We start from the raw sequence: 15,844 nt of genomic DNA, 5'->3' as shown, positions 1-15,844 counted from the left end.
GATTAGAAATATTTTTTGTATTTTCTATATAATGCAGCAGAGTTTTTATATGATTATATATAAAATCAAACAATATGCAATGTTAACATATTGGTTTTGGTGAATACAGCATGAATATATTCTAAAAAGGCAAAACTATTTAAATTTCATAGTGTTTTGCTTCTAATTTAATGTGCATTAGTAAAGGCCTGTTTGTTTTAGGTGCTGTACCAATAAATGATCTCATTTCCATTATTACACTTTTATTTTTCATTGCGTTCATTTCTGGACTGACCACTGCTGTTGTCCAGGGCGATCATTTCCATTTATTGGGTGACTGTGGCCGCTTCAGGTGTGTCGGGCGGACTTTCAAACAGGTAAACTTCCTCGGAGCCGCGGTGACGTCACAGGGATGGGCAGGTCACGTGGTCGCGCCGGAGGGAGACCTGTGGTTTAACGTGACCGAAATGGGAGAAAAGAGACGAAGAAGAAAAGAAGGAAGCGGACAAGGTAAGAGGCGCAGCCTTTATTTACATCCTCCAAACTTCACATTTGCCTGTGCGGCTGATAACTCGTCGATTCCGAGGCGCTCCTGGGCGAGAAAGTGAACTTTTCCACTTCGATAAGGTATCGGGAAAAAAACTGAGCGATGTTTGGGGTTGAGTTCACCTCGAGAAGCTCACCTTAACTAGCCCGAACCTGTTAAAAACAACAGTTCGGAGCAGCGTTTTAATAGAGATTTCATCTCTGGCTCGATCGAATGGCTGCGTTCACTTAGAAAGTATCAAAAAAGTGTTAAAAACTTCCACTTTTTGCGCTTTTTGAGCCCTCTGAAGATTCCCAAGTTCCTGATAAAGTTATAGGCCCCCATGACTGCACATTTCCACCTGTGGTTGTATGACTAAATAGATTTTATTATACTTATAATTGAGGTGTTTGTGTTGTTAGATCAGAGCATTAAAGTTTTATATGTGCAATATTGTGTGACTATGATGATTTACTCGAACAAGTTGAAACAAGTATTGAAGCAAATGTATGTCCAAATCCGTAAAGTTTATCAGTGATGTGCAGAAATGTAAAACTATGAATTCTGCGGAAATATCAAAGATGTGTCGTCTGTTTGGTTGAACTATTCAATCATCTTTAACCCTCATAAGGTGTCATTAAGGTTGGCATTAAGAAATAAAAAAAACAAGTTTTTCCACACCTAAAATTGTAATAAAGAAAACTTCCTGTTGTCATAGTTAGGTGTCATGTTTTAGAAGCTTTAATATACATGAGATCATGCTTTATTTATATACATGTTTAAGAAGTACCCACTCCCAGCAAGAACTTTTAAAGTTTTTGACTGGCAGGTGTGGCTTTTTGCTGGAATTGAGAGAAATTTCATCACCCAGCTCACACACGCCTGCTCTCGTGCAGACAGGGGCGTCGCTTCGCATCCCGGTCCCTCCAGATGTTTCACACCTCTGCTTGTGTTTACAGGTGATTTTCAGCACCCTGTATGATCAGACCAGGTTTGCATTCTGACCTGCAAGCCAATGTAAGTCGTGTTGAGTGACTGCGTGTGAAAGAGGTATTCAAGCACAGTTTGTATTACTTTATTTTTTACCTTTCAAGAAGATGTCCACTTAAAGAACTTGGCTTTTTACGGGGGTTTGTTGCCTGATTGTAATTTTGTGCTGTCAAAAGGCTGAATAAATTCATATACACTATATATTCTGTAGTTATCCCTTTTGGAGCAGCCTATTAGAGAGTGTTAACACCTTGAATTGGAATTTTATTGGACTTTACTGCAAATATGATGGAGAATTTGAGCTGCTTATTTGATCACAGCACAAAATGCATTCTTGACTTTTGCATGAAGGATGATGGGATGGCTTCTTCACTGATGAGGGCTGTTGATGACCCCTGGTAATGGTGTCTGTAATTTGAGGGTTCCTCCTGGATGTCTGCAATAGTAATAATGTTTTTATGTTCTTTTGTTGTCCTGTCTGTATTTCCTTTTTGTTTTTGTTTACAGTCCTCCTTTGGATTTCAACTGTTAATACAAAAGCTTAAATTATTGCGTGACCATTTCATTTTAAAATATACTGAGACTAATAAGCAATCCAAAAGGTCTGTTGTTGCATGTTTATCAAAGCAAAATTGTGATTTGTCTTCAAGGTTCTTGATTTATATTTGAAAATACTATAATTCTTCACTTAAAATCATTTATACCTGCAACAAAATTTCTAAATGAAGACAAATTCCAGTTGATCAGCTTCTTTTGTGTAAGAAGTTTAACTCTGACGTGCTAAACATGTGTGTGTCCTCAGGGATCATCACCATCCTCATGTCCTATGGAGGAGGCTTTCCAGGACGCACTGAGCGCGTCCGCCAGGCGCCCCACTACGACCAGGTCCCAGAGGGCTCTTTACGCCGAGCAGACTCGGAGGACCTGCAGCCGCTGAGAGAGCAGGGAGCGTTTCGGTTGGCTCACAGCGCTGACCCCCTCCCTCCTCCACCGCTGCCAGACCAGCCTCCTGTGGGCCCTGAATTTGATCCCAGCGGGAGCGAGGACAACGAGGACCCTGACCCCGCCCTCGATATAAAACCCGTCCACCGCTTTATCCCGGACTCGTGGAAGGACTTCTTCCGAGGCAGCAACCGCAGCAGCAAAAAGCCCTGGTCCATGTCGGGCTCCTCGTGCAACAACAACAACAACAGCACGTCTGGGGGGGTGCGCTGTTCCCCTCCGCAGTCCCCCTCTGCTCCTGGATCCTACCGGGATCCTTATGGCGGCTCGGGCGGCAGCTACAACTCTGGGAATGAGCTTCTGGGAAAAGGCAACGGCCCCGAGTCCGTGTCAGGGCGCACTTACCGCACAGGTCTCACCTACAGCGAGCGGGTAGAGGAGTACCACCAGCGCTACGCCTACATGAAGTCCTGGGCTGGGCTGCTGAGGATCCTGGGCTGCGTGGAGCTCCTGCTGGGAGCTGCCGTGTTTGCCTGCGTGTGCGCTTACATCCACAAAGACAATGAGTGGTTCAACATGTTTGGATACTCATCACCCGGAGGATCGTACGGAGGTCTTTACGGCGCTGGCATGGGCGGGGCCTATTACACGGGGCCCCAAGACGCCATTTGTGCTGGTGGTAGCAGGGCTGGCCTGGTTGGTGACTGTGATAGTGTTGGTGTTGGGGATGACCATGTACTACCGCACCATCCTGCTGGACTCCAACTGGTGGCCTCTGACAGAGTTTACTATCAACCTTGCACTGGCCATTCTCTACATGGCAGCAGGTATCTGCAACCACACCTTTTTCTTTGCTGCTCCAGGTTCCAGTTTTGCCCACAGTGATTTAAAAAAAACATTTTTGTGGTTGAATCATTACCCAAAGTTGTAATTGTACCTTTTCTTTTATGCAACAGGCATCATTTATGTTCGCGATACCACCCGCGGGGGCCTCTGCTCCTACCCGGTTTTCAACAATGGAATCAACGGAGCCTTCTGCAGAACAGAGGCCGGCCAGACTGCCGCCATCATCTTTCTGTTCGTCACCATGGTTGTGTACCTGATTGGAGCCATCGTGTGTCTCAAGCTGTGGAGGCATGAAGCCAATCGCAGGTACAGGGAGCTTCACGGCCACGAGGTGAGAGCCCTGGAATCCTCGGGAGGTTTCTCAATCACCAAAGCTTAGGTTATTATTTTAAAGCTGCGGCCACGCCCTGCGTGACAGGCCAGGTTATTTCCAGTGGGCGGAGTCTCTGAGATGGAGATTAAGCACTGTTAGTGCATCTTGTTGGTTTGAACTGTCCATTATTTGGGGGTTTAGTAGAACCACCTCACCTACGTCTGTCGCTGTCAAAGCTCTTTAACGAGGTATCGTTTTATGTTGTGAACAGATGCTTCCCACTGACAGGCGATCTGGGCAGACGCTGGTATGTGTTTCCTCACACACAGACTAAAATAAAAGATATTCGGCTTTTATGTGGTCAAGGACGCGTATTTGCGCAGGTTTTTTTTTTTTTTTATGATTCTTCTGCTTTCCTCCAGATGGTTCCAGTTTCAGCTCCTGCAGATAACGGTCCAGAACACGTTCAAGGCTCCGTCGTCGTTCCCGTCCAGGCTGCCCCTAAATCGGTCCCCCCGAAGGTTCTGGCCGGACCCATACCTTCAGGCCACATCCCAAAACCAGTTATTCTGCCTGACTACATTGCGTAAGGATCTAGGAATGCCAGTGATTCATTTTTTCCCACTAAAAATCAATAATTTTTTCTTCTTTTTTTCTCATCTTCAGGAAATACCCAACGATTCGAACTAACGAGGAGCGAGACCAGTACCGAGCTGTGTTCAACGACCAGTACGCAGAGTACAAGGAGCTCCACGCCGAGGTGCAGCTCACTCAGAAGAAGTTTGACGAGATGGACGCCATGATGCGCAGTCTGCCCCAGCACCCGTCCAGCCAGATGGTGATGGCGACACGCACTTCCTGTGCTTTTCAAAATAAATCGTCTCGTTTCAGTTTCGGTGCTCGGTGACTCAGCCCTTCAGAAGGCTGAGTCACTGCAGAGCTCACAGCTTTATTGGTGCCCGGCCAATAAAAGCTATTTGAATTGCGGGTAGTGAGTGTTGCTCAAAGGTTTTGGCTTTTGTCATGCTGTCGAAACATTAACCCGCCGTCATGCCATAATCACGATGGAATTTATACCTGACCCTTTGCTACAAACTTATGTACTTCCTGTAGTATGCTGAATAACAGGAAAAGTAGGATCAGGTGTGTTTGTTGCTTTGCTTATTTAAGGAACTAAAACTATGGCTGAGCTCTTCTCCAGTCTAGAAGGTCATCGTTCCGTATTATATCCGATTTCAAAGGGTGCTGTTTTATAGCTTTTCCAGCTGAGCAGTAAATCCTGATGAGGAAGCGTCATGAACGCAGACTCCTGGATTCCTGCTTCTTGAGCTCTTTTTGTTCTTCAGCTGTTCCACATTTCCCCAGTTGTGTTTGCTCTTCCTGCCTCCCAGTAAACTTCCCCTCCACCCTCCACATTCCTTCACTGCTCCATCCAACAGCGTCTTTTTCCCTCTGTGTGTAGGAGGTGGATCGAATCAACCGAATCCTTCAGGATTATCGGAGGAAGAAAAATGTGAGTCTTTTACCCTTCTGTTGTTTTCAATGCCATAGCTCATATAAAATATTGAAGTTATATGTTCTTTCCTGTGTAATTTATGGTGGATTTTACATGAGCGTCAACATCTGGGAGACATCAGATAACTGGGAATTGTTGATAAAATGGGTTTAACCCTCATGTGCATCATGATTTCTGATTTAAATAACACGTCGATAACTGTCGACTTGGTGCCACATGTCTCCAGGACCCGACGTTTCTCGAGAAGAAGGAGCGCTGCGAGTACCTGAAGAGCAAACTTTCACACATTAAACAGAAGATCCAAGAGTACGATAAAGTCATGGAGTGGAATGACGGATACGATTAAACGGACCGTGGTTTGGATGCGGGGCCGCACGTGGATGACGGACATTTTCATTCTGCCATGTCGACACCTGTGGGATTCTGTTTTCAGAAACACTCAGCAGAAATGCCGGTAGTTTGATATTACATGGAAACCCATAATAGCACCAAGACTGCAAACAGGAAACCCGCTGAAATGTCCCCCAAATTCACCAGAATTCCACAGGCTTGGTGGAAGTTGGTGGCGCGACAGCAATTAACCAGAAAACACCAGAAACAAAGAAAATAATTGCATTTTTCAGAATATCTAACTAATCTGTTTTAATGTTTGTTTATGCAAAGAACTGGTGGTGTGTTTGTTTTAATGTGACTGTGAAGTTTAGCTTTAATGCTCTTTTTATTTTGATTTTTATCAACGACACCAGCATCCCTGTGAGGGAAGAGCTGGCATGAACCTGAAAATTCCAAACGCTGCCTGGTTTCTCTGAGGGAATCAGTCACTTTTTGCTCCTCTCTGTCTCCGTTAGTTTGCATCTGCTGTGATCCTGTTTTAATTGCACACTTCTGCCTCCACATGTTTCTGCAGTGGGAGTGTAGATGATCTTTGTTGTGATGCTGTTCTACCATTTCACAGATTAAATGTACTTTTTTTTGTATCTGTACTGTACACTGGACCTGCTGATGGAAAGAGAATCATGCTTTAATACTTCGGATCAGATTATAATTGTAAATATTGTCCAAAGTCTTTCATAATTTAAGATAACATTGGTGCTTTGTCTCTTCAGAATACAGCTTCTTTTGTATTTCCTGTGGTCGTCATCATTTCTCCCAGAAAGGGAAAGAAAACTGTTTTCTTAATGTAAAAATGCAGCTTTAAGTGTCCCACTGTGTATAAATGTGTACTGCTTTTTCTGCATGATATTAAAGTTGTATTTGTATTTGTATTTTATCACAATGCTGAACAGTGACCTTTTCTGATTCCATTCATTTAATATGTATATTTAATTCATATTTGATTTGATGATTTTTTTTCTATAGCCTAAAATGTAGATAATTTCGCCTGTAGAATTCTTCAATGTTCGTATAATAATATATATTGTTATACAGCATTCGATTTATTTTTATTAAAATAAATATCCTTTAGAAAAATCTTGTCATTTTTTTGTAATGTCACAACATTTCGACTGTACATTTGATTTTAGGGAAATAAAATAATCAAGGGGAACTGTCACAGGTGACCTACAAAAAATAGCTCTCGTGCGGGTCAATACTTCCGCTCTCGCGCAGTAATACGACACTTTCGAGGGCGCAGGGGCGGGGCTAAGGTGACGCGGAGGGCTCACCTGGGCGCGTCCCGGATTGTTTATTATCAGCAGCAGCAGTTTCAGTTGAAAGATTTCAGGTGGAGCCGAGAACAGGTGAGTGAAGAGAAGTTTGTCCGACTAACTGTCGCATTTACACCAGTTTTTACTCGAGACGCGTGTAAATTAGAAACATCCGCTCCTTTACGGGCTTTCATGGCCGCTCTAGTTTCATAATAATGTAATAATCTGGTATATTTCTAATGACTTAAACGGATGTGTTTGTGGGCTCATAGTTTGTTGGAACTGGAGAGTTTGTGGGGTTAAAGCGATTTGACAAGTCAGATGGTGCCAATAATGTAAAAATACCTGCATTTATAATGGCTACAGGAGCCTGTCAGTAAAAGAAGTGAAAACATGCAGGCTTGCTTTAGTTTTGGGTTTAAATAGAAGCAAATATTTCCAGTCTCACCCTGAATACAGCTTCTGTGGGTTGATTTATACGACAAAAACTCATAATGTGGTTTGTTTGTTTTTGCGGTTGTCAGGATACAAGGTCATCTCCTAATATTGAGACATTTTCGCAGAGTTTTGCAGATACAGAGCCAGTGAAACAGCAGCGATGTCCTCCAGGCCCAACGGGAGTCCGCCCCCTTACGAGTCTGACGGCTAGTAAGTATCTTTTAACCAACAATCAGCTGATCTTGGATTTATTTTAGATCTTTATTCACTGGAATAACTGGCAGCCTGCGAATGAGTGCTGTGGAAATCCTGTTATAGAGTAAAATTAAAATTTGCACACTAACTGACGTAAGCTTGGTTTATTTTAGGAATTTTCACTATGCTGAGCTTGAAAGGTGTATTTGGAGAGTAAACCAGACACCAGCGCTTTTAAACAACAGAATGCAAGAATATCAGAGTGAAATCAGGTCATGTTTGTTTATTTTCACCATTTTTCCCGTCAACAGTCACGCCCCACCTCAGCCAGCATATTCCTACTACCCAGATGACGAATTCCAGCATTTCTACAAGTGGACGTCTCCGCCAGGCATCCTCAAAATCATGTCCATCATGGTCATTGTCATGTCCCTGGCCATTTTTGCCTGCGTGGCCTCCACGCTGGCGTGGGACAGCCAGGGAGCCCTGAGTGGCTTCGGGGGCCTGGGCTATGGGGGGAGCTACGGGGGGAGCTACGGGGGAAGTTACGGAGGAAACTACGGGAGCTTCGGCGGCGGCGGGTACGGCGGCGGAAACAACTACGGCTATGGTAGTTTGGGAGGAAACTACAACGACCCGCGGTCTGGGAAAGGGTTCATGATCGCCATGGCAGCCATCGCCTTCATCTTTGCCCTGGTTGTCTTCATTATCATCGTGTCTCACCAGAGCCTGTCGGAGGGCAGGAAGTTCTACCTGGCAGTCTTGATCATCTCCGCCATCCTTGCACTGCTAATGCTAATAGCCTCTATAGTCTACCTGGTGGCGGTGAACCCCATGGCTCAGTCGTCTGGGTCCGTGTACGGCAGCCAGATTGCCGGCCTGTGCGCTCAGTATCAGCAACCACAACCTTCGGGGGTGTTCACGAATCAGTATCTCTACCACTACTGCGTGGTGGAGCCACAGGAGGTAAAAACACACGTCGTTGGCGCCTTTGAGCCGCCCCTGGCTGCAACTAAGAGGCGTCATTCTCATTTCAGGCCATCGCCGTGGTGTTTGGCTTCCTGGTCACCATCGCCCTCATCATCATGCTCGTCTTCGCGCTGAAGACTCGCCAGAAAATTGGCAACTACGGCAAGAGCAACATTCTGTGGAAGAAAGTGAAGGTCATTGACGAGATGGAGCCACCCCGAGATGTGGAGGCGTGGGTGAGTCATTACCCCGGGGACACTGTTAATCACGAACCTTTAATGAGGAAAGTACCAAAAAAAGCTGCTTGTAACATTATCTTTCTTCTCGGCTTTACTTATTGATCATTTTATAGCATATGTAGGGTTAGGAAACACCAGAAACGTCACTTTTCTGCACGTTTCAGTGCAGAGCTGCACTCAAATAAGCAATTACAGGAAAATATCGATTGGACATTAACCTTCCGGCGCCCGTTTAGAGGCTCGGAAAATGCAAAATGGAATCGCGCAACTTCCCCGAAAAAGGAGCCAAAAGATTGTTTTCGTTGTTGGAATCCTGCTTCTCCTCTCGGGTAAACCGAAGATGTTTTTAGAAGCGGTTCAACCGGTTTGGTAGCCGACACCTGTCTGTCGAAGGGGGGGGAGGGGGACGTGCGGCTGGCTGGCCTTCTTTGTGCGCTCAGTTTCAAGGAGTGGCTCGAACTCTGCTGACAGTTTCAGTCGCTGCCGTGCTGTCATTTAGGTCGTGTAGATCCACATGTTCACGCTGCGTGGTGAATCATGCCTTCTGGGGACATTTCAGGGTGTTTGGCAACACCTGAGATTTGACAGGACCCCGCGAGCAGCGCCGAGTGGGGCCCTTCTGGTCATCGCCAGGCGTTGTGACAACACACAGCACAGCAACGTCCTCCCACATTCAGAGTAATAAAGAGGAAAAACAGGTCGGGTCGGTACCTGGAATTGTAAAAGTCAGCACCCGCAAGTGCAACACGATAGGGGGAAACTGGGGCTTTGGAGATGTCTGGTTCCTGTGGGAACCTGTCTGAAAGTGCTGAGGTAGCCTGTGGAGTCTCCTGCAGCGCCTGTCGCCGTGTTTTGTTGTGGACGTGAGCAGCAGCGTTTATCTCAGGGGACAAGTCCATGCAGGCGGATCGGAGCAGAAATGGGAACTGGCTGCAGCTGGTTTGTTGAGCTGCGGAACACCGATCAGCAGTGTTCTTTCTGAGCGGTGTGTGTCACAAATGTCCGCTATTAATGCAACAACTTGATCATCTTTTTTATCGGCCCCCGCCCACGTAGGTCAACGATGTGTCGGTTCCCCCCGAAGTGGTGCCGATGTCAGATTACCCTGAGAAGATGAGAAGTTCCAGAAGTCACCTGGACGATGAAAGCACCAACTACGACAAACCCCCCTATAGCTACACCCCACAGTGAGTAAATTCACCTTCATCAGCTGGGGGGAGTCTAAAACTGGTGGGGTCTGATGTCCCCCCCTCCTCTGAGGTGGGAGACTGCTGCTGTATGTTGGAAGCTGCAGGATTCCTCCTGCAGAACCTGCTGGTACTTGCTCTCATGTAAAGATCCGGCATTGCGTCACCACCCCGGCAGATTCCTGAAGTGTTTCCGCGCTGAAACTATCAGGAATAGTTTTGATAGTTGTCATCCAGGCAAACACTCCAGTGGCGTTACTCACTGCTGACTTGGCAAAGGTCAGAGGTCACAACCTGGCATCAGTCTGATGTCGGCGTGGAGGTGACGATAACCGCCGGTTTCGGGGTCTAACGCTGCTGTCGTCTGTCCCCGCAGGCCTCCGGAGGAAAGCGTGCCATTGCGCAACGGCGCCCCCTACAGCACCACCTCTGAAGTGGCGAGCTCCGCCGGGAGGCCCAAGAGGAGACGCGACTACGACGACTATAACTCCTCCGGAGACGAGCTGGACGACGACGACTTCGACAGGTGAGAGGGGGCCTTTGGGAGGCAAACGCCGCGGTTGTGAAACGCGTTACGACCGTCTCTCTTCCGCCGTTTGGCAGCGAATTTCCTCCGATCACAAACGAGCAGCAGCGCAGCAACTACAAGCACGAGTTCGACCGCGACCACCAGGAGTACAAAGACCTGCAGGCAGGGCTGGACAGCATCAACAAGAACCTGTCTGACGTGGACCGAGAGCTGGACGAGCTGGAGGAGGGCAGCCCACAGTACCTGGTGAGGAGGAGGCGGAGCTAAGCACGTGCAGCTCACCTGTTGGCACCTTTTTAGATGATCTTTCCTGGAGAAACTTAACAAGAATGAACTCCTTGGCCATCTGGTCTTTGATGACTGCTCTCATGCTTTGTTCTTTGTAACAGGACGCTCTAGATGAGTACAACAGACTAAAGGACATTAAAAAGGTAAGTTCCTTCTTTTTTCTTCGTCTTTGATCTGTCAGGTGATGGTTGCTTAGCTGGTTGTTTGTTCCTCTCGAAAGTCTCCAGATTATCGGGTGAAGAAGCGCCGGTGCAAATATCTGAAGGCCAAACTGAACCACATCAAGAAGAGGGTGAGCGACTACGACAGGGCCTGAATGACCCCCCCGCCCCGCCTCGGCCAACGGGCCAGAACTGCCCTCACGCACGTGGAATTCCAGCCAGGGTGGACGTGAGATATTGTAGAAGTTATTGACAAGCATTTGCGTTTCTCGGTTTCAGCTGCAGGTATTATGATGTGAAAGATCAGATGATCAGATGAATATGCAGCTCGTGCTCCTTCAAACGGCACCTGAGACCGTTTCACTCTTATATCACTTTTAAAATCAACTTGTAAATATGTTATTTTTTTTAAGGTTTTACCATTTTATGAAACATTTTTATGTATTATAATTGTTTCATCGTGAATGGAGGAACCAACACACTTTCAAATGTTTGAATTTGTTTTCATGTATTTAATGTATATTGTTGTACATTTACAGTGAAATGCATTTTTATCACATTAAATTCTTTTATGGAACAAAAGCCTTGCTTCTCTTACAGAGGCCAACAATGTGATGAACAAAAGCTCCATTTAAGAGTTGTTGTTTTTTTGTGTGTGTGTAAATACCAAATCTATGAACAGTTTTTGTACTTTTAGCTCTAAAATTGAAAAATGTACTCTCAATTTTGGAAGAGAAATCCCCAAAACTGGCTTGTGGAAACAATTTTTTTTTTTAAATCTTTTTTTTAAAAACAATACTACATCATGGGGAGAAAAGCAATTAGAGCAAATTAAAGCCGACCAAAAACACAACTGAGGGTGAATCTGGATGTGTAAAAGTCAGAGGAATTTTGGAGGAATACTTCTTTTTTTTGGCATGATCCGGTTTAACAAACAAAAACAGACTGATGGCTGCCTGCGTTGAGGCTGACGCCTGTGTTGTGCATGTGACATCAGTTACCCTGCTAGACCGCTTGATATTAGTAGCACAGCTATAGAATCGCAGCAAAATCTTCTAAATGTCGATAAAAACCACCCCAGAACTGGTGGGTTTCCCTCTGAACCCAGCATGAACTCCTTGAATCATTTACTTGTCAGGTATACCTCAGACCGGGGATCCTCCAGCTCAAAGCACGGGAAGCTTCCTGGTAAGAGCAGCTCTCCATCTTCTTTGGATCCCATCGTCCTCTTTCACTACACTGACAGAACGGCATGAGGCAAAGCACGTGGAAGCGCGCTGACAAACTCTTCGGCTTCAGCTCAGGCGGTGGTCTTGAACTGCTCGGTCTGGATGGAGTGTCTCCTCAGCAGCATTCTCCTGGTCAGCTCTTTGGGGTGGCCGGGAGGAGCCGCGGGGAACACGTGTTTCCCTCCCTGCTCCTTATCACAGAAGCTGCTGAGGATGGGCGGGTTGGAGGAGTTAAAGGTCAGCGGTGGGAGAGTTCTGGGCCTGGCCTGGGAGCTGTGGTCCAACAAATAGGCGCCAGATCCTCTACGCTCAAATCCAGACAGCACCCTCCTGCCTGTGCCGGAGGTGGGTGGTGAGTCCCTGGAGCCCAGAGTGCTGGAGCAGCGTAAGGGGGGGAGTCTCTTCCCCTCTGCTGGGTCTTTTGGTCTTTGAGAGTCGTGGGGGACGTTCTGAATGTCTACAGCTAGCTGGGGGTCGGAACTGTAGATGTCGGAGCCGATCTTGCGCCTCTGGATAATGCTGTGAAGGCTCGATGAGGCCATGCCGTGAAACGGACTGCTGAGATGTTTGCCACCTGATAGAGAGGAGGAGGAGGAGTCTGCCCTGATGTTCGCACAATGGAGGTTTGGGTTGGAGGCCGAATGAAGGGACTGGGGTCCTGGCAAGGACATCATTTGTTTGCCATAATCCTTCTTTCCTACTCCTTCAGGTCCTTTAACTGATTTGTCTTCGAGTGAAATGAAATGCTTGCTGTTGCTGCCCTCCAGTTCTGGAACACCAGCAGAAAGGTGGAGGAGCTCTTCGCAGTTTTCTGAGGCTGCCTGAAGCTGCTTTGCCAGAAGGGTCTCTGGGATCTTTAGCCAGGGCTCAGAGTTCAGCCTCAGAAGGGGCTGCTGGAGGGGCGCCGCTTGTCCGAGCCTCTGGAAACGTGATGGAGTACACGGGTGGGAATTAATTCCACAGGACTGAGCTTCCTTGAAGGAGAAAACGGTCTTGGGAGGAGTTACAGAGGACGCGTTGCACTTGGGGGAGGTGATCAGCTGGATTTCAGAAGGAGACGCCGGAGCGGCCTGGTCCACTCCGAGGGAAGGCATGCTTATGTAGTGCTTAGCCTGCAGTTTCTCATACGGGAGTTTGTCTGTGGCTATTATGATCACCTCTTTACCTTTGGCCTTGCAAGTGTCCAGCAAGAGTTTCAGGACCCTCCACTCTCCAGCCATCACCGCGTAGCCCAACGCCGATGTCCCGGACTGATCTTCCAGGCTGATGTCCGACCCGCTGTCCAAGAGCAGAGACACCACCTCCGCTCCCGCCTGCTCCCGACAGGCGTGCATCAGGGCCGTTCGGCCCTCCTTGTCTTGGATGTCCGGATCTGCTCCTTTCTCCAGGAGAAACTGTACGAGTTTGACCCGGCTGGCGCTCTGGGCGTCACAGTGCTGGGTCCTGCAGGCCACCATCAGGGGCGTCTGGCCTTGGCTGTCGCTCTCATTGATGTAAGCTCCCCCCTCCAGGAGCAGCCGCGTGAGGCGCAGACGCCGCAGGAAGACGGCTCGCAGCAGAGGGATACCCGAATCCACGGCTCCTCCGGGGTTCCTCACCTCTCCCTCCATGCTTCCAGCTCAGGAGAGTAAATCTGGAGACACAAGGGGAAAGATTTCTCTGGAAAACAGTCACAGTAAAACTGCTCAGTACGGGCAAATCTTATGGTCGAGCTGCTAAAAATCACCAGATCCTCTGTCGTATGTTTGCCTGATTCACTAGTTACTTTTCCTGCTCTCATCCACTGCAGCACCAGCGGAGGCACCTGCCGTCTCTCAGCCTTTGTGTTGTTTGTCCTTGGCAGTGTTCTAACATTTAAATTGCACAGGCTACAGAACAGGACAGGATTACGCAGCTCTGTTGTAGAGCTCTAAGGACCATCCACCATATGTGTAAATGATGCAGGGGAAGCTGAGGATGAGTCCTGCCCCTCGCTGCTCATGTTTTTAGCAGCAGGTCAAGCGTTCCAGGGCAGATCCGGGATCCAGAGAAAGACTCGAACGCGCATTCTACCTAATAAATATCCGTAGCATTACAGATACAGTTTGAACTTTTGGTAGCAGATAGTTGCTAGTGTGCAAAGGTACCTTTACCCAGGATCTCCTGCACGAAGATGAGGCGGTATTGCTCCAGGAAAACTCTCAGGCTGCTAAATCTGAAGTGGGAGATTTGAAAGAGAAAAGCGAAATAAAATTAAAACTCGAACAAGTTGCAAATTCACGCCAAGAGGAAGAAACGAGGAAGTGAAAAATCTCACCATGAGAATCTGTTGCACACACTCAGAATGTCTCCATTTTAAATGTCATCCTTCATGTTCCAGTTTGAATGATTCATAATTTGCAGATGAAAGAAAAGCAAAAACAGATTTAACCAACAAATAGAAACTAAAGTGCACGATGCTGGGAGATATTTGGAAACCCGCTTTTTCCAGGTTCCTCTTCATCCCTCAGACAGTTGGTAGCGCTGCAGATGGAGGAGAGAGAACTCTGCCACATCACCAGAAGAGGCTGAGCTCAACACCTCTACAAGGGGCCACTGACGCCGTGTGCGTGTGTGCGTGCGTGCACGCTCACTCGTGCACATGCGAGAACAGAATTGCATAACACACTCCAAAGACATGAAACGTGTTAGTCAGAACTGGCCGACACGGCCGGCCGTGGTTCCTTCAGGCAGTGCAGAACCTCATGAGCAAATGTTCCGAGTTAACAAACCCAAATCTGGCTTAAAGGTGACGAGAGGAAGAAGTTTAAGAGGAAGTTTGTCATCCTCCATCCTGTGGGTTCGTGCTACTCACCAAGTCTCTGCTGATGGATCCCCTGCTGCAGACATTGGCTCCACAGAGCTGCTGCTGCTGATGTCCTTTGTGACCAGGGAGGGAGAGAGAGAGAGAGTGTGTGTGTGTATGTGTGTGTGTGTGTGTGTGCAGGGAAGCAGGAGTCAAGGTTTAGCTCCTCAGCGTGCAGTGAAAGAGTGACAGATGCTTGTTGTCAGGCAGGTCTGAGAGGCAGTTAATCCATCCCAGCAGCAGCAGCAGTTTGTGCTTCACCACAGAGAAGAGCGACAAAGTGCCGCAGCCTTTCTGCTTTATCTTTTCATTAAAAGAGGAGTGATTCAGCAAAGCGCCGTTAACTCTGAAAGTGCCACAGAGGACTTCCAGCAAGCCGCAGAGAGTTATTTCATCCACCTTATCAATGACATCTCCATGACAACCATCAAGGAGGCTGAATGACGGCACATGTTGCAATTGTGCTGGAGGAACTGTTGTTTGAGCGTGCGTGGGAGTGTGCATGCACCTGTGTGTGTGTGTGTGTGTGTGTGTGAGGTGATTTAATAACTGTGGTGTCAGAATTTGGTGAATGAGAATCAAAAGAGTTGACGTGAAAGGTTGAACGCAGCCTCCCTACGAGTCAAAAACATGAGAAACAATAACGGTGTTTTGTTTTAGTCGTTACAATAATACAGTTAAAACCAGGAGGGAGACAGTTGAAAGAAGACACGGACAAAATGTAACATAATAAAGACCAGATATGAAACTGCAGCAACACCTGCTGTCCTTCCGGGATTTATGGAAAGAAAATCCATCCCAGGTTATTATTAAAGCAGTTGTTAACTCTCCAGTCCTTGGTGCAGGGTTTGTGTCTTTTTTCTGTAGCCATGGAAACACAGCGGATTAACAGGGCAGTTTACAAATGCGCCACAAGAGGTCAGAAGTTGACTGTTTATTTTCCCTGAACGGACCCGTTTTGCTTGTTCACTGAACAACAATAAAAACTTCATATTAATAGACTAACGCTGCGCTTTTATGTTCGGAG

The 15,844-nt window shown here is 47.1% G+C and overlaps 2 protein-coding genes across 4 annotated transcripts; one reads left to right on the top strand and one right to left on the bottom strand.

The window, feature by feature from the left end:
- Nucleotides 1–416: 416 nt before the first annotated feature.
- marveld2a (MARVEL domain containing 2a) lies at nucleotides 417–11,346 on the top strand. Its single transcript, XM_057019618.1, is given in 19 exon segments — nucleotides 417–489; nucleotides 1,465–1,555; nucleotides 2,298–3,085; nucleotides 3,087–3,264; nucleotides 3,394–3,614; nucleotides 3,868–3,903; nucleotides 4,019–4,182; nucleotides 4,263–4,434; nucleotides 5,059–5,109; nucleotides 5,339–5,456; nucleotides 6,759–6,851; nucleotides 7,322–7,406; nucleotides 7,703–8,357; nucleotides 8,429–8,596; nucleotides 9,656–9,786; nucleotides 10,163–10,312; nucleotides 10,390–10,561; nucleotides 10,705–10,746; nucleotides 10,824–11,346. Coding segments are annotated over 17 exon segments (3,303 nt in total). The 5' UTR covers nucleotides 417–489; nucleotides 1,465–1,555; nucleotides 2,298–2,314; the 3' UTR covers nucleotides 10,920–11,346.
- ankrd34ba (ankyrin repeat domain 34Ba) lies at nucleotides 11,254–15,206 on the bottom strand. Of its 3 annotated transcripts, none has more exons than XM_057018988.1 (4): nucleotides 14,827–15,206; nucleotides 14,290–14,339; nucleotides 14,126–14,187; nucleotides 11,254–13,626 (listed from the first exon to the last, which is right to left on the bottom strand). In XM_057018988.1, exon 4 carries the CDS (start codon nucleotides 13,601–13,603, stop codon nucleotides 12,065–12,067), a length of 1,539 nt encoding a protein of 512 aa, XP_056874968.1. In that variant the 5' UTR covers nucleotides 13,604–13,626; nucleotides 14,126–14,187; nucleotides 14,290–14,339; nucleotides 14,827–15,206; the 3' UTR covers nucleotides 11,254–12,064. The 3 variants fall into 3 exon arrangements, with proteins under 3 accessions (XP_056874968.1, XP_056874966.1, XP_056874967.1); XM_057018986.1 differs by having other exon boundaries at nucleotides 14,120–14,187; nucleotides 14,827–15,203; XM_057018987.1 differs by lacking the exon at nucleotides 14,827–15,206 and having other exon boundaries at nucleotides 14,120–14,187; nucleotides 14,290–14,820.
- Nucleotides 15,207–15,844: the final 638 nt, after the last annotated feature.

Source organism: Takifugu flavidus, chromosome 20 (assembly GCF_003711565.1).
Source record: "Takifugu flavidus isolate HTHZ2018 chromosome 20, ASM371156v2, whole genome shotgun sequence".
Lineage (NCBI taxonomy): Eukaryota > Metazoa > Chordata > Actinopteri > Tetraodontiformes > Tetraodontidae > Takifugu > Takifugu flavidus.
This window is presented reverse-complemented; position numbering and strand designations above follow the sequence as displayed.

Bases quoted from the DNA above. Each gene is read 5' to 3' on its own strand.
- ankrd34ba (XM_057018988.1), bottom strand. From the start codon at position 13,603: ATGGAGGGAGAGGTGAGGAACCCCGGAGGAGCCGTGGATTCGGGTATC.